The 25,821-nt window shown below is 48.3% G+C and overlaps 1 protein-coding gene across 4 annotated transcripts in view; it reads right to left on the reverse strand.

The window, feature by feature from the left end:
• Slc24a4 (solute carrier family 24 member 4) overlaps positions 1-25,821 on the reverse strand; it is a 153,101-nt gene that overhangs the window by 11,856 nt on the left and 115,424 nt on the right. For 2 of the 4 annotated variants that reach the window (XM_004837023.3, XM_021244813.2), the window contains 5 exons: positions 25,624-25,649; positions 23,683-23,736; positions 22,084-22,226; positions 19,431-19,600; positions 18,005-18,209 (listed from right to left, as the gene is read on the reverse strand). In XM_004837023.3, coding sequence (XP_004837080.1) covers positions 18,005-18,209; positions 19,431-19,600; positions 22,084-22,226; positions 23,683-23,736; positions 25,624-25,649 — 598 coding nt within the window. The remainder of the gene's footprint in view (positions 1-18,004; positions 18,210-19,430; positions 19,601-22,083; positions 22,227-23,682; positions 23,737-25,623; positions 25,650-25,821) is intronic. The other 2 variants (XM_087195506.1, XM_004837024.3) reach the window with 1 other exon arrangement.

The raw sequence follows: 25,821 nt of genomic DNA on the forward strand, positions 1-25,821 counted from the left end.
TAGCTCAGGCCTGGGTTCAATCCCTAGTACCAAAAAGAAACCTGTAGCTGACTCTAGGGTAACCTAGTGGAGATTTCAGTGACTGCATACACCAGAGTACAGATTTTCCAGTTAGTAACTAAATAAAACAAATAACAACAATAATAAAAAAAAGACCCTAGTAAGGGGGGAAATATGAATTCTGTAACTGTCACATTACATTGTTTAAACTGCTCAGCTTTCAGTAACATTAACAAAATTATGAGACATGCAAAATAAGTATTGCCCATACACAGTCAATAAACTCCTACTGAGGAAGACTAGATGTAGTGTTTATTAGACAGGGTTTAAATCAGCTGTTTAAACATATGTTCAAAGGAGTTTTTAGCGACTCAAACACAAAAGTATGAGAACCATACTTCACCAAAAATCAATAGAAATAGAAATAAAAGTGATTTAAAAAAACAAGCAGAAATTCTGGAATTAAGAAGTATAATAACTAAAATAGAAAATTCATGACAGGGGTTCTATAGCAGATTTGAACAGGCAGCAGAAAAAAAATTGACAACCTTGAAAATAGGTCAATTTAAACACTCCAGTTTAAGGAACAGAAAGATAAAAAGAATGAAGAAAAGTAATCAGGACTTCAGAGAGCTGAGGGTACTCTCCACAGATCAAATATGCAATGGGGTTACAAGAGGAGAGGAAAAGAACGACATAACTATAATACAGAGAAGCAGTATACAATCTTCTCACGTGCATACAGAACATACTCCAGGACAGACCATATGTTAGGCCATAAAACAAGACTTGGTACATTTAAAAGGACTGACATTATGCAAAGTATGTTATCTAACCTCAGTGGAATGAAATTAGCAATCAACAACAGAAGGAAAACTGGAAGCATCACAAATATGTGGAAGTTAAATAACAGAGTTCTAAATAACTCATGGGTCAAAGAAGAAATCACCAGGGAAATTAGAAAATACTTGGAGATGAATGAAAACAAAAATGGAACCTTCCCAAACATATGGGATGCAGAGAAAAGAGGGCTTACAGAGAAATGTGTAACTGTACATGCCTGTATTACAAAAGGGAAAGATTTGAAATCAATGACCTAACCTTCTTCTTTTAGAAAAGAAAAAGAATGCAAATTAAGTTTTAAAAAAAAGCAGAAAGAAGGAAAGATCATGGTAGAAATAAATGAAATAGGAAAAAACAATGTAGAGTATCAACAAAAGTAAAATTTCATTCTTTGAAAAAACTGATTCTGTTTGCACAAAAATGTTCAGAACAAGCAAATCCATGCAGACAGAAAGTAGATTAGTGGCAGCCAGAAAAGGGGAAGATGAAGGAAATGTGGAATCAGTGCTGGTGGGAATGGGGTTTCTTTCCGGGATAATGAAAATGTTTTGGAATTATATATTCATCACAATCGCACAACTCTGTGAACAAAAGAACACTGAATTGTACCATTTATAAGGGATTGTACCATTTATGTGGATTTTATGGTATATGAAGTTTTAAAATTGCAACATAGGCTGGCACTAGCTGTTTTACCTCTGTAAATTTGTGCTTTTTATTTTCCTAAATAATTAAAAGTACATTTAGTAAGAAAAAAAAACCCAGTCTGCTTACAATGAGCCAAGAGAATATGGTTAGCTAGTAGCTGACAAATCAATTCGTGTATCCAACATAGAAGTTGCATCTAAAAAACATCTTCTTGGATCTTTCTGCACACACACCTTTCCGTGTCCTGCCCAATGGAAGAAAGGTTTTCTGCCTCACTGCCTTGTTCAAAGTCCCCGGCTGTCCCCTGCCCATCCACATCCCAACTCCTCTGGGTTTCCAGGGAAGGCTGAGGGCATTTCTAGAACTAACCTCTGTACAAAGGGGAAAAATCCACTTTGGGGAATGTGACCCTGCATACTTGCAGGCCGAGGAACCTCTTTGTAGATATATGCAAACGCAACAGGAGGACAAATTTATTTCACAGACAGGATGTCTTGCATCCGCTGTCTTTGTCTGGTTGGTTTTGACATCCACCACCATCTTGGCCCTACCCAGGTGGCCTGAATCAGGGGCTGCCACTGTCTCCTAGAAATGCTCCTCCAATGGACCCTGTCCACAGCTGAGCTCCTCACTGTGGGCTGAGATGCACTGGTGGTCTAGGAAATCGATGAAGTGGATGGCAACTAGTGCTCTCTTAAAAAGAAATAGAAAATATTACAGCCGTCCCTCACAGGGACAGGTAAATGCTAGTGCATAAAACCTGTTTCGTTTCCATAGATCACGGTGTGTGTGTGTGCACGCGTGTGTATGTGTGTGGATTATTTATGACTGTGGCCAAGTCACGGCCAAGGTGTAGACACATCCATGGCACCCACTCTGGCCCCCTTTGTTCCCTCATTGTTCTGACTCCTCTGCAAAGCCCTGAACCCAGCCAGCCCACAGTGACCTTTCCCTTCTGCAAACACCTTGCATTTTAAGAATGTTTAGGAATGACTCAAAGTCTGCCCCACTGACCTATGTATGGCCTTACCACTGGAACCTACCTTTCCATCTCTCCTGGCTGGGTGCAAACACAGCTGGCCATGGCTCTTGGGGAGGGGATACCCTGTCCTGTTCCTAGGTCTGCTCTGTGAAATTTGGCATTCTGTTGACTGTACTGTTACATAACTGCTCTAAATGTTGAAATTCAGTGATCAAAGGGCAAGGGTGAGACAGGCCATAGCAAAGCGCAGGTGTCTGACCTGGGGTTCAAGTCCAGGCAATTTCTCAGCTGTGAGGACCAGGCAAGCATTTCCCCTGAGCTTAGTTTCCTGCCTTGAAACGGAGGTGACAATAGTCCAATGGGGGCATGGGAACGTGACAGCACTGTATTTGTCAATGCCGTAAAAGAATCTCACTTTTATTATGGAGGCAGTGCATTTATACCGACCTGGTTCAGGTGCAGCCATCACTCCCTTGCTCTTGGTGATTTTATTTTTGTGGCTACACTGCCAGCCCCTCACAGCCAGGCCCAGTGGATCCTTCCGCAGTTGTGGGACAGCAGAGCCTCTAGTCTAATCCCTGACTCGTGGCAGAACTCAGAACTAATTAAATGCATGGGAGGCTACAAAGGCTCCCTGGAATGTGAGGACAAGACCCAGAAGAGAGCAGCTGAAAAAGAAACAAACCTAAACCACTTATAATAGATGCAAAAATCACTGTTAGAAAACACACTCCCAGCAAAGGAGTCCTATGTACTATGTGGATGGAATGAGGTATTTCCTAAACTTCTGCCAAGAGGCCAGAACATCACCAGGAAACACTACCGAAACGGGAAATTAGAGACCCTAATTGCACAGGGCTGAAGTGAAGAGGCGCAGACAGCCTGGGAACACTGTCCTGATTCAAGCCACTGGGGCCAGGAGTTCTGATGCAGTGAGACCTTCAGCAGTGCTGACCGAGCTCCCCTGACTGAGGGCCATCTTCTTGCAGCCTGTTATGGTTTGGGTCTGGATGTCCCCTCGAAGCTCCATTCGGTCAGAGGTGGCTGAATCTGGAATGTGCGATGCTGAGATTAAGGGCGTGTGATTACTAATCCACTACACGTGAGTGAGTATTTTAGTCTGGATGGGACAAAAGAGGCAGAAAGACATGGTCTCTCTTTTGTTGCCTTTGCTACCTTGTGCCATGTTGTTTCTCCTCTTCAATGCTTCTTTGTCCTCCCTGCCTTGGACCCAGCCTATTACAGACTGAAAACTTTAAGAACTATAAGCCTAATAAACCCCTTCCCCTCTAACTCTGGGTGTCATGTATTTTGTCTCAGAAATGAGAGAAAAGGAACACACAGCCCATTTGAACTCTGCCTGTGAATGGCCAGAGGCTGGGGGTGTGCTAATCAGTCTGAGTCAACCACAGTCTATTCTAAAGTTTAGGCCTATTGTGTGTGTGTGTGTGTGTGTGTGTGTGTGTGTGTGTGTCCCCATCTATCTCTCTTGGTTGTGAAATCAAGAGAGGAGGAGGAGAGGAAGTGGGTCTGAGGGGCAAAAAACAGAAGAAGGAAAGAGACAGAATGTTTCCTGGACCCAGCTAGCTCTGACACCCACCTGCACCAGCTCCAGGAAACACCTCTATAACTTTCTCTCAAGACCCCCTTTCCTGCTTAAGCAGACAATGGCTGGTTTTTATTACTTGTAACCAAAGGGTCCCAAGTATAAAGGTTATGAAGATAGAGGCAGGAAGGAAGGGCTTCTTCCATATGCCCCTTTGATATGAGAGCATCTCATATTTGTTTTAATTGAGCATCCTCCTGCCCTAGGATTTGGTCTTCTGAGGAGACCTGACCAGTAGGCTGGGCCTTGACTGCTTCATCTGCAAAATGAAGCTCCAGAAGAAATCAGTTGTGTTCTAAACTAGCTGAATGCCAGCATCACCCTGGGCTTGCAAACACACAGATTTCTGAGCCCTACTGAGATCCTAAAGACTCCTCTCAGACCCTCAACTTCCAAGGCTGTGCTCAGATACACACTATCTCACCAAACCCACATTTAAGCTTTAAAAGTTGCTTGAATTGGGTCTGGAAAGACACAGACACGGAAGTGACTATTGTGGAGGAACATGTGTCCATGCTCACAGTATCCAGAAGCAAGAGGCCATGGTGGGGAAGACCCAGGGCTGGTCAGGAGGCAGAAGGAGCATGGGGAAGTGTGGACATATTTTCTTATTACATATGCCTACTTGTGACATATTCTATACTGCTAACTTTATCACCTGACTTCTGAGTCTATAAAGTTTTGCTAATGGGATCTGGTCTCTCCAGGACTGAGCAGTCCTGGGTTATGGTGGGCTTCCATTGTTCTTGTCTGGCCAGCATCGACTGTCCTTTAATGGTAACTGCACACTAATTTTCCTTTAGGGAACCAACCTTCCGTTCCACATTAGTTCATGTGGTTTAGGCAGGACTGACTCCACCTGTTTTGCTCTATGGGGGGGTGTAAGACTGAAGCTTGGCTAAGAATTTAATGTGTTCATTCTTCATAGCAGGCACTGCTGTAGGTGGAGTTTAGTCAAGTTCTGGGGTGGATGCATGACTCAGTAAGATTAACCCTGGGGATTCCGCGAGGAAAAGATGGCCACTTCTTCCTTACTAACAGAACCCTACTTTGTGTGGGACAGTAGGTCTTAACCTTAATTTCTTAGGCTCACCTGCAAGAATGGCTGACCCTGGGCAGCTAGACAGTGTGATGGAAGTGGAGATCTATTTGATGCACCTTCTAGAAAAATAAGTCTTCCTGATAAGGAGACAGACTGTGTGGCCTGCGCCTCCTCCCCTTTGTCCCTCCTGATTCCTGCCTAGAATGATGATACAGTGGAACTGAGGAGTCACTTGGCAACCAGCCATAGCTACTGGCTGAAGACAGATGGCAGAAAGCCATGCTGTCCCTTGACCATGACATCTCATTATAGGAGCAAAAGAAATCTTTCGAGTTTCAGGCTCTGGCACTTGAGTTTTCTGTTACACAAAGAGCACAATCCTCCACTCAGCGGCACCATCTCTTTGCACCTGATGGCGCCCAATGGGATGAAAGCATCTTGCAGGATGGCAGCGGAAGGGAGTGACAAGGAGAGCAGTGCCAAGAGGCAGTGTCTGGTGACCTTGCCCAAGCCCCGTGCACAGCCCTGCTGAGATGAGCGCTTGGTCACTCACAGCTGCCTGACCGGGTCCCTGACCCTAGAACAGCGGCACTAACGCATGCTCCATATGACAAAGAGAGAGGGGTGAGGGCCAGAGCGGTGACAGGACAACGTCCTTCCAAGAGACGCCCCCAGTGCTCCAGGAAGCCCTTCCTGGTCCCCTCCACCCCTTTAGGTGCCACCTCAGGGAGAAACGCTCATCCCAGACTCTGACCGCTGTGCACACGTGGAGGAGAGAAGGGGTGAAGGGCGGCTGCTGGCGTTTCTTCCGCCAAGCTCTCCAGTTCCCCTTGTGAAGCAGAACATTACAATTTCTGTGACAGAAAGTACTTAAAACGAGCTGGAACAAGACAGATGGCTAATGCTACTGAAGGGACAAAGTAAGAACAGATGCCGCGGCTGAAGGAAACTGCAGATTAATTGGGACAGTTAACTAATTAGACATTCCAATCAAGGCAGGGTATATGGGGGTGTCTATGTCATTGGCTGTTATAGATCTCCAGGGCCCTGGAGCTAGGAGGGTCCACACCACCTGGAGAATAATCTCCTAGAGGACTGCTTCTGACTGCGGGGGAAGGCAGCATTCGGGGGAGAGGTTAGATCCCCAGGGCTGATGATGCGGTGGTTCTGGAATGAGCGTCTGAGAATTTGCATTTATAAAAAATAGGAGAGAGGAGAGAGAGAGAGAAAGAGAGAGAGAGAGGGAGAGAGAGAGGGAGAGAGAGAGAGCGCTTGAACTCCTGAGTTCCTTTTGCCTCAGCCGCCCAAGTAGCTGGAATTATAGGGCTGTACTACCACGCCTGGCTTGAGAATGTGCATTTGTATTTTTTTTAGTACTGGAAATAGAACTCAGGGCCTGCGCACTGAACTACATCCCTAGCCCTTTCATTTTGGTACCGGGGATCGAACTCGGGTCCTTGCACTTGCGAGGCAGGCACCAGAACCACTGAGCTAACTCCCCAGTCCTGCCAGCCCTTTTATTTTGAGACTCACTAAGGTCTCACTAAGTCATCCAGGCTGGGCTCACTTTTGTGATCCTCCTGTCTCAGTCTGCCACAGTGCTTGTGCCACCACAGGTCGCTGAGAATTTGCATTTCTAACAAGTTCCCAGGGGCTGGTGAGGCTACCAGGCTCTGGATCATACTTTGAGAACCATGGCTCTCTATTAACTCCATTTGAAAACAACTGAGATAGAATTACCGTATCATAAAATTTGCCCATTTAAACTGTACGGTCAAAAGTTGAATAACCATAAACAATATAAAATTTTCGATGATTTCCATCTCCCTCAATAGAAACCCGGTGCCGATCACTCTCTCACCCCTATAGCTTCTATTTTCTGTTTTCTGTCTCTCCTGGGCTTTCCATATAAATGGAATCACACAATGCAGCCTTTTGTGTCTGGCTTCTCTCATTTAGCATAATGTTTCTAAAGTTCATTCACATTGTTACACATACCAGTACTTTATTCCTTTTTTTCAGCTGAAAACATCTTTACACACACACACACACACACACACACACACACATAAATATAATTTGTTTTTGCAGTTTTGAGGATCAAACCCAGGGCCTCACATGCACATGCTAGGTAAGCACTCTACCACGGAGCTACATCCCCAGGCTTGGATATACTATATTAGCTTATCCATTCATCACTTAGCAGACATTTAAGTTGTTTCCACTTTTTGGCAATTACGAACAGTGTTGCTATGAATGCTGGAATAAAGGGTGTGTGTGGACACAGTTCCCATTTCTCCTGTGCATATAACCAAGTGTGGAATTTCTGGGTTAACTCTCTGAGGAACTGTCAGGCTATTTTCTAAAGCGATGATAACATTTCACATTTCTACTAGCCATGTATGAAGGTTCTTCTTTTCCCATCTCCTGGCCAGTATTTGTTATACTGTCTATCTTTTTTTTATTATAGCCGTTCTGCAGGCTGTGAAGTGGTATCTCACTGAGTTTTTAATTAGCATTTTCCTATTAGCCAAAGATGTTGAGCATTTTTTCTGGGCTTATTGGTCATTAGGAGAAATGTCTACCAAATCTTTTGTCCATTTTCAAATTCGGTTGTCTTTTTACAGTTGAATTGTAAGACCTATTTTGTATCTATATTCTAGATGCTGACTTCAGATATATGAATTGCAAACATTTTCTCCCATTCTGTGCATTGTTTTTTCTCTTTCTTGATAATGTCCTATGAATCACTAAAGTCTTAAATTTTGGTAAAGTGTAACTCATGTCTCTTATCATTCCTTTTCTCCTCACTCCCTTCCTTCCTCCCCTCCTTTCTCATTTCTTTCTCCTCTCCCCTCCCTCCCTCCATCTGTCCCCTCCCTCCTTCCTCCCACAGTGTCTATGTTGCCCAAGCTGGCCTCAAGCTCATGATCCTCCTGTCTCAGCCTTCTGAGCACCTGCGATCAGACATGAACCACTGTGCCTGGCTTTTATTTCTTCTTTTTTGCTTGTTTTTGGTGACACTTAAGAATCTGCCTTCTAATCGAAAGCCATGAATTCTATACATTTTTAAAAGAGTTTTGTATTTTAAGTGAATATTTAAGCTGTTACATTTAAGCTATTAAATTTTTCATATTGAGCTGACTTTTGTTTGTTTTATGAAGTAGGAGGGTCAATTTCACTTAAAAAAATATGGCTCTCCAGTTGTACTAATACCATTTGTTGAAAGGATTATCCTTTCCCCCACTGAACTGTCTTGGTAGTTTAGCCAAAAATCAGGCAAACTTGGGCCGGGGATTTAGCTCAGTGGCTGCCTGCCTTGCAAGCACAAGGTCCCGAGTTCGATCCCTGGTACCCCCCCCCCCCATCAGGCAACCTTAAAGGTATGTGTCTTTCAAAATTCTCAATTCTATTTCATTAATCCATGTGTCTATGTTAGCGCCAGTGTTTGTTTTTTTGAGACAGGGTCTCACTATGTAGTTTGGGCTGCTTTGAACTCACTGTGTAGCCTAGGCTGACTTTGAACTTACTGCAATCCTCTTGTCTCAAGTGCTGGGATTACAGGTGTGTGCTGACACATCCAGCTTTCAGACAGCTTTGGTTATTGTTTTCTTTGTGTTAAGTTTTTTTTTTTTTGGTACCAGGGATCGAATTCAGGACCTTCTGCTTGCAACGCAGGTAGGGGCACCACTGAGCTAAATCTCGGCTCTTTGTGTTAAATTTTGAAGTCAGGAAATGTGAGTCCTCCAACTGGTTCTTTTACAAGTTTGCTTTATCTATCCTGGGTCCCTTGCATTTCCATATGAGCTCCTGAGAAAAGCCAACTTAAGTTTTGATAGGGATTGCATGAATTTATAGATCAATTTAAAGACTATGTCGAATCTATGAACACTGAACATCTTTCCATTTATTTATACCTTTAATTTCTTTCAACAATGTTTTATAGCTTCAAGTGTACAAGTCTTATATTACTTTTATTAAACTTGTCCTAAGTATTTTACTCTTTTTGATGCATTGGTAAGTAGAACTTTCTTAACTTCATTTTCAGATTAATTGGTAATGTATAGAAATAAAAGTGAATTTTGTATATTGATTCTGTCTTGTATCCTGAAAGTTTACTAATTTTGATAGGGGTGTGTGTGTGTGTGTGTGTGTTCCTTAGGGTTTTCTATACATTTAAGATCACATAATTTTAATAATAATCTTAGAAGTTTTACATTTTCTTTGTTGAAGCCTTTAATTTTTCCTGCCCATTTGCCCTAGCTAGAGCCTCCAGCACAATGTTGAACAGAAATAGTGACACTGTTGTCTTGGTTCTGATCTAGGGGGAAGCTTTCAGTCTCTCATCGTTAAACATGATGGTAGTGGTAGGTATTTCATTGATGCCCTTTATCAGGTTAAGGAAGTTTGCTTCTGTTTCAAGTTTGTTGATTTTTTAAAAAAAATTTTCATCAGAAAAGAGTGTTGTACTCTTTTCCTGTGTCTAATGAGATGATTTCGTGGTTTTGTTCTTTATTCCATGAACATGATGTATGATATCGACTGATCTTCATATGTTGTCTCAAACCTGCATTCCTGGAATAAATCCCACTTGGTAAGCTCTATTTTATAAAGGGGAAAAACGAGGCCAGTGAAAGTTAATGAACTTCCCAGACTTGATGGGAAGCTAGCGGCAGGGCCCCAAGCACACCCTGCTTCCCCAGCTAGTGGGTGCTGGGCTGCCTTTTGTGAGGAGGGCGGAAGGTGTGGAATGGACCACAGTCAAAGTTGGATTAATGAACAACAGCTCGTCACTGCCTAATGTTTGTGTTGTGGCTCACATGATAGAGGCTATTTTTGCAAATACTCTCTTTGCATTTCATATCTCTTTTTTGGGGGTGGGGGGGGTCCCTATTTTATAGGTAAGGAAACAGGTTTGGTGAAATTCCATGACTTACTTAAGCATCTGAGACAATGCGGGGTAGTAAAAGGTCTTGAATGCACTTCTTCAAAATCCAAGTCAGTGATGGGGAACCTTTCAGAGATGAGGGCCCAAATTGCAACCCAAAACCCACTTATCTATCTCAAAGTGCCAACACTGCAATAAAACCTGATTCCTGAGGTTTTAGTTTAGAAAAAAACCTGCTCATGTAACTTGCAATGTCATTGAAGAGAGGCCTCTGTGTGCTCCCTGCGGTACTCGGGCCACAGATTTGCCATTGTGGGCCTAAGTCCTCAGTGCCACTCTGCTTGTCCACCTCTAAGACCCACAGTTCCCAGGCCCATGGAAGTGCCTCTGCTATCCGCTGGCTGGCAGGTGTTGACTGTCAGATTAGAGACCTTTGATCTCAAAAGAAAAATCTGACTGATTGATTGGTTTAGTGGTGTAGGGGATTGGACTCAGGGCCTCTGCACTGAGCTACATCCTCAGCCCTTTAAAAGTATTTTTTAAATTTTGAGACAGAGACTTGCTAAATTGCTAAATTCCCCAGACTGGGCTCAAACCTGTGATCCTTCTACCTCAGGCTCCCAGGATGCTGGGATTATAGACGTGTACCATCATGCTCGACTAGAAAAATCCTCTTGAAGAGGAGAACTATTTAAGTTTTTCCAGTCTTTGAATCCTTGTGGGCAAATGAACTTTAGAATAATCTTTAGTTCTTTTTATTACATCTCTGTGGTATCTTTTATCTTAGATTTATCAAATCGATTTCCTTTGTGATCAGCTAGATTTTCCGGTTTGAATCCCAGCTGACAAACCCCAGCTGTGTGACCCTGAGAATGTATTTAACCTCTCCATATCTCAGTGTCATATCTCAGCTGAAAAATGGGGCCAACAGGAATCTCAACCTCACAGCACTATTGTGAGACTGAACAGAAGCCAGCACAGGGATGAGCCAACTGTACTTGGTGCAGAGTAAGCACTCAAAGTTTGGTGCCTTCTGATGCCCCGTAACTTCCGCTTGCTGAGCATGTACACTGTCAAGCTCTGGGCTGGGGTGTAAGAGGGTGGATTTTGATCTGGAGGACATTAAAGAGTGGGAGGAGGGCCCAGTAGGAGGTAGACAAGGTCAAGCTCTGCAGTTCAACCAAGCTGGCACGCTGAGGACTGGGGGGGAAGGGAAGCCAGCCAGCCCTGGTGTGACAAAGCAGAGGGCATCAGCCAGGTCAGAGCCGGCCCTGCTGAGGGCCCACACACAGCAGGCTGACAGGGTTGGGTAGAAAGGGACACTGATGACCTAGGAAACGCTTCCCTTCCCGCTCAGCACAGAGGCCTTCTGGAAGAAGGCAGCGTCGGCCTGGTCTCCCCATCATACTCCACGGCCGGGACCTCAAGGCTGTGACAGGGAGCACGGTCCTGGCCTGTCATTCTCAACTGCGTGGCACCAAGGGGACCCTTAGCCTTGCTGTGCCTCCACCTCCCCATCTGTGAGACAGCAGTAACTGTCCCCGCCCCTCTGTGAAGAGCTGGGAAGATGAAAGAGAGCTACCCGCTCAGGGCACACTGTCCTGACTCTGAGGCCCAGCCTTGAATCTGGACACCCTGGGGAGAATTAACCAGGAACACAGAGAATCCCAGTGCTTGCTGACCCCCACCCCACCAGCGGCTCTGGGGTTCACTCGTTCAGCAAGCTGGGGTGGGCCCTCCAGGTCTGCTGTTCACCCAGCCCCCTGACCTGGCAGCTGGCCTCCTCCTCCCCTTCCTTCCTGCCGCCCCTCCCAGGCCATCGTGGATGTTCCAGACCAGGATGCATCCTCTTGGCCAAAGTCAACAAAGGAACTGATCAGAGGGCAACATTTTGGGGTCTGGCCAACCTGGGTACCAGCCCTGCCTGCAGTGGCTACTCACTGATGTGGGGCTTCCTGAGCCCCGTCCTCCTCACCGAGGGGACCCCCAGCACCCTAGCAGGGCTGTCTGCAGACTGAAGCACAGATAGAGGATGCTCAGCCAGTCTGCAGATGCAGCAGGGCACAGAGAAAGCTGCTTCTGCGAAGCTTCAGGTACCTTGTCCTTCTGCAGCATCACTAAGAGGCCCGAGCTGCTGCCTGCGTCCCTATTCGGGCCTCGAGTTTAGTCTCAGAGATCCGCTAAGAGGCTTTACTGCTCTTCCTCAATGTCTCTCCAACTCCATGGGAGCAGACAGGCTGGGCTGGTCCCCAGCAACTCCACAGCAACCTCCTTCTAGGGGCCTGCAGAGGCTGTGAAGAAGTTTCCCAGATTCAAATGTTTGGATTCAAAGCAGGTTCTTTCATTTGAAAAGCAGGACGGAGGTGAAGTGGGGCTGCCTTTCTGGGCTGTGAGGCTGTTGGGTTTGCTCCTGCAGTCAACTCACCCCGAAGCTTATTTTTAAATAAGTCCTCCTTTTAGTCTAAGGGAGCTATGTGGCTCCTGTCACCGCCACCTAAGAGGTCGCAGGTCCTGGATGGGCCCAGTGGGTGCCTCCCTGACCTGGCTGGAGGGGCCTCATGGAGCAGATTTGCAGGCCAGGTGGCCCGGTTCTGTCTGCTTGGAAATGCTTTTTGGGCATTCATACTGCCCTTCTCCCAGTTTTAGTTTCCCACTCTGGAATATAAAGAGGCTTAGCTTAAAAATCCCCAAGATCCCCTTTAACTCTGGTATTCAGAACTGCTAACCACAGAGAACTTGGTGAGATCTTGCTTTCCTTGAGATAAAACATTCTGAGCCTCCCTCTATACAATGCCCTATTAGCTCTTTCCAAAGCCAAAAGAGTAGAAACAACCCAAATTTCCGATCCACTGATAAATGGGTCAAATGTAGTATATTTACCTAACGGGACAGTATTGGGCCAGTTTAAAGTGTCAATACCTGTTGCCACACAGATACGCCCTGAAAATATCACGCTAAATGAAAGAAACCAGCCACGAAAGGACGCATATTGCATGATTTCATTTCTATGAAATATTCAGAGTAGACAAATCCGAAGAGACAGGAAGTAGTTTAGTAGTTGCCAGGGCCTGGGGAAAGGGCAGAGAAACTAAAGGGAGGAACTGCTAATGGGTATGGGATTTTTGAAGGGAACAGAAATGTCCTAGAATTGATTATGGTGATGGCTGCACAACACTGTGAACACACCAAAAGCCACCGAACTGTAGACTTTACAACTTCTCTTTTTTACAGTACTGGGGGTGGAGCCCAGAGTCTCTTCCTCACTGTGCAATCTGTGTACCACGGAGTCACACTCTGGCACAGAATGGTATGAATAATACTCTAAGGGAATTATGTCACAATAACGCCATCGTATCAAAAAGTAAAAAATGCTCAGCCAACATTTGTTCATATGAGCACTGACACTTCAGTGATACGAAGAGTAACTGGCTGTGCATCTTTGAAATGCTGACCTCGGCTTGTGACACAGTTGATGAAATGTCTAGGGCAATCTCTAAGGCAGCTGCCACAACTGAAGCAAAAACAAGGTCATTTCCACCCTAAGTGCTGTGTGACTCGGGCTAGGGCCAGACAGAGTCAAGAATGGAATTGCAAGATGTCAATGAGCCACAGAAAGTGCAGCTTCTCTATGGTTTTCCCAGTTGAGAGGAAAGAAAGGTACAAGGATCTGTGAAGGGTCCCATTTCTGTACTACCCGGTTCCTAGGTTTAGAAGTCACCCTCTTCCCAACCAGCAGGACTCTTAGAAGCCATCTAAGCCTGAGGAAGATGGGAGTGAATGCGGAGAAGGACATCTCCTGACTGCCAGTTCTGGGTTTTATTATAATACAGGAAGAGATGGGTGAGTGGTACCATCCAAGCCCCCAGGATCCTCAACCTGACTCAACACAACACAGTGGACTTAGCACATTCACAGTTATCTGTGTACAAGCTGGAAGACACTGGCTTCCTGGACAGAGGCTGATGGCAGCCACAGTCCGGGTAGTGCAGGGCGAACAGTCGCTTCCCGTGTCATAGCTGTGTGACTCAGGGTGCCTCATTGCCTCTCTGAGCCTCAGGTTCTCTCTCTGTGAAGTGAGGATGATGGCACTACACCCTAACAAGGTAGCTGTGAGGAGTAAATGGAGGTGCCGAGGGTGCAGAGGCAGCACCAGAGCTAGCATGAGCCACTCAGGCGGAAACTGCTTTCCAGTTAGTCACTGGGCGACCACAGGCAAGTCATCCAACAGCTCTGCGTGCTTCCTTCCTCTTTTGTAAAATGAAGATAATCGTCATCCCATCTCATGTTATTTTGAGGCTTAAGTGACAGAACACACACAAAACTCTTCAAACAGGGCATGGCACCCAGAAGCCCCCAGAGATCCTGCGAAGGACTGAACTGCGACCCTGCTACCCTAGTGCGTATGTTGAAGCCCTAACCCCTAAGGTGACTGTATTTGGAGATGGGGCTTTTCAGACATACTTAAGGTTCAATGGGGTCATAAAAGGAGTCCGAATCACTACAAGGAGAGAAGAGAGACCTCGCTGGATTTGTCTCCAGGTGCGTACACAGAGACAGCCAGTAAGAGCACAGCCAGCAAGAGGCTCTTAACAGAACCCGACCACGCAGGCAGCCGATCTCAGACTCCCAGCCTCCAGAACTAGGAGAAAATCAATTCTGTTGCTAAAGCACCAGCCCAGGCCATTCTGCGATGATAGCCCCAGTGGGCTGACTCAGAGCGCCATAAGAACAGTCTGTTTTGCCCTGTGCCTGGGACAAGGCAGGCCCCCAGTGGGTCCTAGCTGTTCTAACAATAGGGGACAGGAAGCTCAGCATCCTGGTGAGCCCAGTGTGATTTCCTTTCACTAAGGAGCAGGAGAGGAAGGTCATATTGGAGGGCCAGGGAGAGGTCTCCGAGTACTCACAGGACATCCCAGACTGTAAGTCAGCCACAAATAACAGCTTGTGCCAGGGGCTTTCCCACACTGAGCCCAGGGGCAGAGCCGGGGCTGCAGTCCATAGCTTCCATGGGAGACAAAGCTCCTCCTTTTCCCTTGGAAGCCTGATTCCCAACCTCTGGGACCCCAAGTGGGAAGAGCAGTCCAGCGTCAGACCAGGTGGCTCCCAGCCAGCGAGCCACTGGATGCTGACCGTGGCCTAACCTGCTCCCCTCAGGTCCCGGAAGCCCGGAACAGAGTCTGATAGCTGGATATTTACTGACCAAGAGACCCTGAGCTTGCAAAGTACCTGGCGCCCGGTGCCTGGCACAGAACAGATGCTCAACACTTGCTAATTTCCTCCCCTTGGCCCCTGGAATGACAGCCACAGAGGTCCCCAGAGATTCTGACACCTGTGACCTTTCCAGGACACTGCTGGTGGTCCAGACCAAAGAAGTTGCGTACTGTATGTGGCCAAGGTGCACTTGGGTACAAATGAACATTTACAGAGCACCTGCCATATGTCTGGGCACAGGGACATTGTTCAGGTTATCGGACGGACCACTCACAGCGACCTCAGAAGCTATGTGCCATCACCCCTGTTTCATGGATAGAGAATGGCGGTTCAGGGAGGTGAAGCTGCTGGCCTAGGGCCATGGTGCTGGGGAGCTGGAGAACTGAGATTCTGATCCAGAGCTTCTGGACTCCAGAGCCAGTGCCCCAGGCTTCCTCTAGCAACACAAGAGCTGACATCGGTCTGTCCCAACCCCGCTCCTTGACCCCTTGATGCTCACTGGGCTTCCAGTGAGCCCCTGGGATGGCTTCTCCCACGGCCATGGTCCCTGGTGCTCCTTCCCTGGTGCTATGATCCCACTTAGGGGCCTAGGACACCATCACCCCTAAGGAACACACCAGAGTCACCCTATATCCCCTGCCATCATGAATCCAGAACCAGAGATTAGCTGAAAAGGCAGCTAGGGAAGGGCCTGGGACTTTCTCTGGCCACGAAGCCTCACTGGCTTGCTCTGACTTCCTGTGAACCTCTGCCTAGGCTGCTCTGATTGCCCCCGGCTGCTGTACACCCTGAAACAGCAGCTGCCTCACTCTGTTCCCACCTGCTGCTCTGCCCACAGGACTTGGGAGGAGGAAGTGACTTGTGGTTTCCAAGGGCAACCCTAGAAACACATCTGCAGGACAAAGGGAGCTGTCCCTGGGACACAGGAACCCTGGCCTGTTCCTGAGGACAGGAAGGAAGCTCGCTGCACTTGGCTCAGAGAGGACGGACATGATGGGGCACAGGGGACCATCCCAGAGGCCTGGGCCTGGGGAGGAGGATGGGCCAACCCCAACCACAGCAAGGAAGGGCAGCCTTAGAGGAGGATTCCCTAGAGCAGAGAGCCTGGGAGCAGGAGGACGGGGCCACCAGATCCCCACCCTTGCAAGATAGTTGCACTCTAAGCACCCCCACCCTGGGAGATGACCTGCCTGGAGATGCTACAGCCTGTCTCTGACGAGGACCAGATCCCAAGACAAAGGAGGGTGGCTGGCCCGGGGTCTCCTCACCCACTCCTGCCACACTCCAGGATGGAAGCATACTGAGAGACATCCTTCTACCTGGTGGTCTCACTTTATAGAGCAGGAGCTGACCTCTCCCTTGGTTTTCCTGTAGATGCCTGGCCATGGCAGCATGGGACCAGGGTGGCAGTAGATGGGACCAGGGTGACAGTGGAGGGTGGCAGCTGAGATCCCATTGGGCCCCATGCCTGGGCAATGGGGATGCAGAGCTGAAGAACACGCATGCGCATCTTCACACGGCAGCCTGGACCTCTTCACCCACCGGCTGGCTGGGTTGTTTCTGAAACCCCGTCTGCACCCCCCTTGCTGTGGGCATGGTTCGGCCTTCCCTGGCATTGATCTCCATGCCCCAAGGAACTGAGACTACTTTGGTGACCTCGGTTACATTTCGAGTCCCTTTACTCAGCCCTACGCAGACACAGGAGAGGAACTGGGCTAGCATCAGGAACCACAGGAAGGAACTACCGTATCAGGAGCCGTATCGGGAGCTACCTGGGCTGTCCCTGCTCAATGTCCCCACCACTGGCTCTCTTGGGGGACCTGCTGCCCACCCAGGACCCTGCCCTGTGGAACTCTTCCCTCACCTGTGTGTCCAAACAGCTCACTCAACTTGGGGACTCGGGGTCTGGAGAAGGTGACTCCCTCTGCTCTCAGTGTCCCTGACATCCCTGGAGAAGCCGGTGACCCCAAAGGACAGCTGCAGTGCCCCAGCATGGCATGCCTACACTGTCCATGTAGAGTCAGGGGTACCCTCCAAGGCTGGGTGAGAGGTGCAGCCTCCAACCCTCCAGACCCCCAAATCAGGTACTCAGTGAGCCTGATGCTAAACACAGGGTTTTTTTCAGAAAAACGTCACATTTGGGATTTGAATTCTGCTGCCTCTCAGTATGGTGGACACCAGGAAAGAACCTCTAAGTCAGACCTAACTCAGTACAGGGACCCAGGATCTGAAGACCTTATTTCCTGTCTAGGACTTCGGAGGACCTCATGGATCCTGGGATCTTCTCCTACGTGAACTCCTGAGCTCATACATTCCACAGGTACCTGCTAAGCAGTTACTGTGTGCAGGCACAGGTGACGGGGGTGTGGCGGTGAACAAAACAGACAAAGATGCCTGCCTCTGTGCAGCTGGCATTTTAGTTGGGGGAGACATGCAAGATAAGGAAATATAAAGTGTTTTAAATAAAGTGATCTGGGAAGGCCACACTGATAGAGTGACCTTTAAGAAGAGTCATGAGGGTGAGGGAATGAGCCACACAGGTAACGGGGGAAAGTATGCTCAGGGGAAGGGCAGTGCAAAGGGCCTGAGGCAGGAGAACAGCTGGTGTCTGGGAGCAGCAGTGAGGAGGCTGGTGTGACGGGGGCAGAGGACACAGAAGGAGCAGAAAAGATGAGGTCGCCAAGAAGCCAGCAGCCAGACGACACTGGGCCCACAAGGCTAACTCCAGTGAGAAATGAGGATACTGATACCTGGCTCCATGGCCTGGCAGCCCCCCAAACTTACCTGGCACAGAGAAGGGGGACAGGAAGACAGTCTCCACTGTCTCCGGCTCCGGGGGTGGTGGCTGGGATGGGGGCTGCTGCTCCTGATCCTGCTGAGGGTCCTCGGGGTTTTCCCCGGGGACATTCCCATTCTCCATGTTCTCGTGTCTCCCGTTCTGAAGCGGCTTGGTGCTCACACTGTTGGCCGAGTTGATCAGTCTCTGCCGCTGCGTGGACAGGAAAAGACAGACACGGGGACTGCTGATACAGTGTCACACAGTCACCCGGCTCCCCATGTGCCTCTCATTATTACAGGTTTTTAGAACAATCCCGTCCATTACTTCCCATCCTTTCAACACTTGATATTGTCAGGGCTTTACATTTTAGCCACTTAGGTGGGTGTGGAGCAGTATCAGAATTGTGGTTTTAGTTTGCATTTCCCTGGAAGACTAATGTCACTGGGTATCTCCCTGGGTTGCTGGCCATTTGGATCACATCTAAATGTCCTTCCCTTCTGAGGACTGTGGATGTCCTTGACCTGGCACTGGTTTCCAAGGTGCATGCCCTCAACCGAACCCAGCCCCTTACTTCCCTCCATCCCATAGTGACTGCTGTTAAAGGCGACCTCTGTCCCACCCACCCCAGGCTGCTCTTCCTTGCCTGGCCTGTGGCTTTCTGCTAACATGCCAATAAATCAGCAGGCCACTGGCTCAGCTCATCTTTATCTGGCTTATTTATGGATCAATTGGAAGCCTTGTGGCAATGATCATCACATGATGGACACATAAATCCCTTCTCATCACTTCTGCAGGAAACCAAGGGACAGCAGATGAGCCCCAAGGCAGTGACAGCCTCTAACTGTGTGCCCAGCACCTGTCCCTGTGGTTATGGGAAGAAAGGCCATTATCACTGAAAGTGAAATCCTGTTATTGCTCTAAAAGAAAGGCATTGACCATTTAACTGTCTGCATGTTGGCTTTTGGCAGGGACCCCTACAGCACAAAGTGTAAGGCAGCATGGAAAATTTTAAACTGTTTTCTACAGAGTCCACAGCACTTAGTCTGCCACAGAACAAAGGGACCTACGCCTGAGACCCAGACCCAGGCATGCAGCCATACATTCTGCTATTTAAGCAGGATTAAATGCAAGGTCATCTTGGAGTCCAATTAGCTGGGCAAAGACAGAATTATGGGAGGAGTGCAAGGCTAACGGTGGTGATGGGGAGGGTTGTGGCTCTAGCTTAGTAGCAGTCAACTGAAGATTGTATAAGATATCTTATCTTACACAGATTGTATAAGATAGCTATCTTTAGATGTTTTTCCAGGTACAATCTTCATAACATTCTGGGGTTAACATGACTGAAGCAGGTGCAGGGGAAATGATGAAGGAAGAGGTCTAACAAGCCAGGACCATCCCCAGCCATTGGCTCTTCCCGTGTTGTAGACTCACCTCGTTAATTATGATCCTGCTGGCCATCCGTAGTCGGGTCCTGGGCCCAAACTTATTGGTGATCATGATGCGCAAACCGGCCTCAGGGAAGCTGAACTTGGGAGGGCTGGAGCTCATGATCTCATCCACCATCACCACGGGGTTTTTGCCATATTGTGGCTTCTCCTTCACTATGGAGCACAACGCCATGATTAGTGCTGAGCTCTCTGAGGACAGCACCCCAGGCCTGGGACCACTGGCTTCCCCTTGCCTTGTGAATGTCTAGGGCCCGGGACCAGAAGCTCATGGCTGCCTGAAGGTCTGGAGGCCTGGCTTCAGCTCCTCCCATTTTCAAAGTGGATTACTGGTTCTGCAACCCCCACGTGTTGGACAGAGCCCAGCTCATCCCCTGCTACAGGACCGTCACAGGCAGACGTGTGACATGTGACCTCTCCATCAACTGATGGCCCCTCCCTCTCTTCTGGGCCAGCCTTTTTGATGGTCAGGGCCTTTCTGCTCCTCACCTAAGCCTCACAGAACAGTGTGCTGGCCATTTAGACAGCACCCTTCACCTCAAGGCGGGACCTTTTTCCAGGAGCTCAGATGAAACTTTACAAATCAACCAGGGTCCCCAGGAATCGAAAATGCTGTGAAGCAGTCGACAGCACTGGCTCTAAACTGCCCCTAGGCCCCTTGCTTGGTCTTGGGGTTGCCCTCCCAATGCTGCTTCTGACTTTATTTTCTATAATGCTAGCAGTGAGATGGAGGATTCGGATCCCAGGCCCTACACTGGGCAACAGAGACCCAGGGGAAGAGCCTGCTTATTCCAGGGTGCGCGGTGGCTGCTCTGACAAACCCCGACATACCGGGTGGGCTGTGTTCTCTCTGACCCTTTCCTTCTCCTCACAAGGCTGAACAGAACTCCAAGCCCTGGATCTCTTCTTTGCCACCTTCCCAAACATGCTGAGTGCTGGTGTCCTGAGGGATTTGACGCCGGCCTCCAGAAACCCCGAATTGTTCATGAACACAGTACACAGACACAGGCAGTGATGTCCCCTCTATGGGGCTGACCCTGAGCACTGGTTATCGGATCCCATGTGGTAAGGTAGCCGGGAAGGTCCAAACAGCAAACCCATGCAAGAGTTAATGGCACGAAGATGCACACACTGCACACCACACACACACACACCCCCACCACACAGGCAGCAAGGCTCAGCAGACAGGAGGCGTGTGGGTTAGAAGACACAGCCAGGAGGCCCATGCATTTGTGGAGGTGGACACTAACCTCCAACGAGGCATGTGCTGTTGGGCTGGGCTCGTGGTGGGATTATTTATTGTTTAAATGCAGGTGTTATTGCTTGCATGAGAGCAGATTACTTACAATTTAGAAGAGGAGGAGAGTTAAGGAGTCAGAGGCCGACAGAGATTGCTAGAGATGATTAGCATGTGGTGGAGCCTGGGCAGCATTCTTGATGGGGCGAAGATGCCAGGGGGTTACTGAAGGAGGGTGTTAGTAGCGGGCTCCTTCCCCAGGGAGCCTCAGTGCTTGAGCCTCCATTTCGGAGGGCAAGGACACCAGCAATACTGCAGGCCCTATGGATCCATTCTGTAGAACCAGCCCTGTCAAAAGGGCTGCCTGGGGATGGATAGGCTCAGAACGAAGGAGCCCATGGAGCTCTGTGAGGCAGAACCCATAACACCTACTCATGGGACACCCTGTCCTGGTGCCATCCATCAAGTGACACCACGAGGTTGTGTGTCCAAGCCAAGGGCAGCTGTACAGAGGGCCCCATGATGACAGCATGTTTTCCCAGAAGCTCAACCCACTGAGTACCGCCTCCACCTTCCTGTCCCAACCCAAGTCATGCCTGGGGCAGGCTGTGTGTCCTCTGGTGAGCTCTCTGAGCTAGACCAGCTTGGGACACATGGCAGCTGAGGGTCAGGTGACCCAGGCTGTGAGCAAGGCTCCCTGGAAACCAGCCAGCACCTTGATCTAGCGAGCTGAGCTACGTGATCACTAAGAACATTTCAGGATAAAAAGATATTTTATAAGCGAGGTGGGGAAAGGACTTTGCACCCCCTTCTCCTGCCAAGAGGGTGGGCTCTGCATTTTTAAATTTTACAGGGAAAACACTCCAAATGATAAGGTTGAGTGACAGTAGGTTCTTTTTTAAAAAAAAATTATTTTGTGGTGCTGGGGATTGAACCGAGGGCCTCATGAATGTTAGACAAACACTCTACTCTGAGCTACATCCCCAGCCCGAGAGTGGTTTCCTGAAAGAATCCACCAGCTGGCAGTCCTTGCTCTCCTTCTGGTGTGGTGGCTGTAGAGCCACTTGCCTGGAGACTGAGGATGAGGACAGAGCTTTGATGTTACCTCCAGCCAGAAGTTTCCATAGCAACATCGTTAGAAAAGGCAAGGCCTCTTAGCCCTGGGCAAATTCCCACAGTTGTAACTCTGGGCTTTCTTTCCTGCTGTAGCCTCCCTCCATCCTTCCAACAGCTAAACAGACACCAATCTTAAACTGTGATTCTCCCTCCTCCTTTGCGGTGATTGTGACCAAAGTAAGAGTGTGACAGTGTAGGAGTGTGTGTGCATGTGCACATGTGTGTGTGAAAGGGAAGCAGGTGGCTTCCATGACAAATGTCCCCACTCCTGTCTGCTCAGCCTTACCTTGCCCCAGCAATGGCACAGAAGGGTCATCATAGCTACCATCATAGAAGTCATTACCATCTTCCAGCTCGTTACTGGCGGGGTTGCCATTTGCAATGCTCTTTTTTTTGGTGGTGAAAAAGGCTTGCATCTTCACATTGTACCTGCAAGTCAGGTGAGGCAGGGGGTTAGGAGGGGGTCCCCCTGGACCAGGTGGGTGGCATCTGTCCAGTGGATCTTGCACCTCAACCTGGCCTGTGGAACTGGCATGGTCCAGGCTCTCAGCAGAGGTTGTGGGGGTCTCCTTACAGGAACCCTGGAACAATGTGCAGGGGACACTTGCTCCTATTGAGCTATTAGGGGGCTTCCTGGGGGCGGCAGAGTCCTTTTGCCCAAGAAAATGACTGAGTCCTATTTATGGTAGGTCATAAGCCTGTTCTAATGAAAGGCGTTCAGCTCACCTTAAAGGACAGGCTCAAAGGAGGCATTAGTGGCCTGTCCCCTCGTCCCCAGCAGTGACTCTTGTTCACATGGGTTGCATCATTCACAGCCAATACCATGAGCCCCTGGGAGGCTTCTCACTGATGGACACTCAGAGAGGGGACTGCTTGAGGACAATTCTCTTGCATTGTGACATTTACCACCCATTTTAATAAAACACAGTAAGTGTTCTGTGAAAACATCTAAATATGGGGATTCTCCTAACACCCAGAGTGCTCTTTCTTCATTAATTACCTACCTATGAGGGAGAAGGGAAAGCAGAATGTGGCTTAGTCCATGGATAGTTTTGCGGTGGAAAATAATATATAACCAAAATTGCTGCTATAACTAGTCTCCATTTCTAAGGGTACACTTTGGTGGCATTAATTACATTCATACTATTGTACAACCATCACTAATATTTCTAAGACACATGTATGACCCCAAACAGCAACTCTGTACTCACTGATCAAAACCCCTCATTCCCCGACCCCCCTCTGTGACCTCTAATCTAGCTCTATAAACTTGACTCTTCTAGATACCAGATGCACATGGGATCATGTAGTAGCTGCCCTTTCTAACTGGCTCCTTCTACTTAGCATGGTGTCTTCAAGGTCCGTCTACCCATCCATCCATGCATCCATCCAATCCATACTTCAAGGAATGGGTCAGAATTGCATTCCTCTTTAGGGCTGACTAAGGTTCCTTGTGGGAGCTGTGAGATGGTGGTTTGGGTCCAGGTCCCCAGGACTATGAGTGGGGGCCCCTGTAGTTGGACAAAGTAGTGGCCCTGAGAAGTTAAGCTGCCTGGCCTTTGGAACAGTGGTACTGAATCGGAGTGGTTACCCTGCCAGATGGGGAAGCTTCCCAGAGCACAGTGGGACCGAGGCCCTTGCTGGTGACTCATCTGGGGAGTAGCATCACCTTCACACACTGGCCACTCAGCTTGACTCTCCCGCCTGGCTGTAGACAGCACCTCCAAAACAGTGTCTGATCATCTGTCCCCCACGCTGGCTACCCCGAGCAGAGTTCCACCAGACAGCAGGGGCTGCTCCAGAGGGACTCAGAGATCAGACAGGATTTTCCCTGCTCTAAGCAAAGACAGGGGCAGGATGGGGATGGAGAAGAAAGGGCACTTACTTCATGATTAAAATGTAAAACACGTACAAGATGATGAGCACCAGGCCTTCCCACCTGGAAGAGACAAGGGGGGGTCAGTCTGGGATTAAATGGTGCAGGGCGGGTGAGGGCTGGATGTCCTTCCCTTCCCTGGCTCCAGTGTCCCGCCCTGGACCAGGCGAATGAATGTGGTACCCCAGCTTGAGGCTGCCTTGCCACTGAGACTGAGTGAGAGAGGCTGAAGGGCCCCTTCTCAACACTGGGGTTCACAGGCCTCAGGGAGAGCCCCTACATCCCAGAGACCTAGCAAAAGGAAGAACCAGGGCTGCCAATCCTGGGCTTTGGAGATTCAACTCTAAGGAGACTTAAAGAAACTGGAAATTCTGGTCAGGGCCAGACAAGCTGTGGGTGCAGCAGAAGGGGCCCAAGTCCCCAGGAAAAGGTAGCTCGGGGCACATGTGCCTCACAGTTGGTGGTGAGGGAGGTTTTTCTTGAAAGCGCTATTGCTGTTCTCTTGCAAATGCAGCTCATCCCACGAGTGAGGGTGTCCATGCCTCTGACCACAGCCCGAGCCTGTTCGTTCATCTGACAGATGTGTACTGAAGCCCCTGTGTGCCCCGTGTGGGTGACAGTCATCGGAAGTGCTTCCTTTACTACCACGGAGCCTTCGGACCATCGAACCACCACCTCAACTCCCTCTGCACTTCAGGAAAGCGAGACTAAAGGTAGAGAGGCTTTACGGGGTCATGCAGTAGGCTAGGGGCCCAGATGAGACCAGAACCAGGTTTCTGTGGGTGCACAGCACTCAGCTGACACCGTGGCCCGATCATCTGAGTATTTCCACAAGCAATCACCTACAGGTGCAGATTCTCCATCACAGCCAGGAGCAGGCAAACTGTATAGCACATGAGATGTATTCATGTGCTTCCGAAGAGAGTTCACTATCAACTTGTTTCTCAGAGGTTTGTGCTTTTTTATCTTAAGGAATTAATTCCTACGTGGATGTCGTAAAAAGGAGTTCTTATATTTTCTTTAAATTTTTTTATTTTAATGTAGTACAATATAAAGAAAATTTTAAAAAGTATCCTTACTTCTATGAAAAAATAAAACAAAATTGTATAATGAAATATTTACAGAATAACCATACTTAATCCACCATGTATCATAATCTGAAAAGAAAGGCCAAAGAGTCCCTATATTTTCTTCTAAAATTTCTTTTTTTTAAACCGGGAGGGGTGCATAAACCTGTAATCCCAGCACTCTGGGAGGCTTAGGCAGAAGGATCATAAATCTGAGCTTAGCGTGGGCAATACAGTGAGACCCTGTCTCAAAATAAAAGGGCTGGGGATGTAGCTTAGGGCAAAGACCCTGGGTTCAGTGCCCTGGACCCCCAAAATAAGAAAATTAAAATTTTGATTTTGATGGACCTTTAATTCACCTGAAATTGATTCTCATATAAGGCAGGAGGGGAGATTCGATGTGTGCTGTTCTGTCTGCTCCGCCAGCCGTCTCTGCGGCACACAACCCCAGCCCCAGCCACTGCTCACCCTGACCTCTGCCACCGCCCCATCCCCCAAATAGGCACATTCGTTACTGGGGTCTCCATCAGCTGTGTTAACCTCTGTGCAAAATACCACAATGCCGTCATTATTTTAGCTTTATAATAAATCTTGGCATTTGGCAGGGTGGGGATGCAGAGGGAAACAATTTTTCTCACTTTGAAAGGATGAAGCCAAGATTTCTCAAGATGATACCCTTTCTCAAGTTATAAGCTTAAGTTTATAAAAATAATATATATATTTTTTTGGTACTGGGTATCGAACTCAGGGCCCTGCGCCTGCGAGGCAGGCAGCAGAGCCACTGAGCCACTGAGCTAAATCCCTGGCCCTATAAAAATAATTTTTAGAAAAGATTCAGCAAACACAACAAAAAAGCAATGTGAAATAAACTTTAAAAACTTACCACACAATTTCTTCATCATAGATGAACTAGGAGACAAAAGAAACAAAGGGAGACACATTTATTCCACATGAAGGACAATGCAAATCCCAAAACACCCAGAGCCAACTCACAGTGGCCTTGTGCTGTGTGTTACAGGAAGCAGGGTTCTCGTTCCAGTTCTCAGTGACTGTCCTCAGCTGGAACCCAGGCCAGCTGGGC

The sequence above is a fragment of the Heterocephalus glaber genome, unplaced genomic scaffold (assembly GCF_053883595.1).
Source record: "Heterocephalus glaber isolate CG9 unplaced genomic scaffold, H.glaber_assembly_v1.0 deba00001608, whole genome shotgun sequence".
Classification (NCBI taxonomy): domain Eukaryota; kingdom Metazoa; phylum Chordata; class Mammalia; order Rodentia; family Bathyergidae; genus Heterocephalus; species Heterocephalus glaber.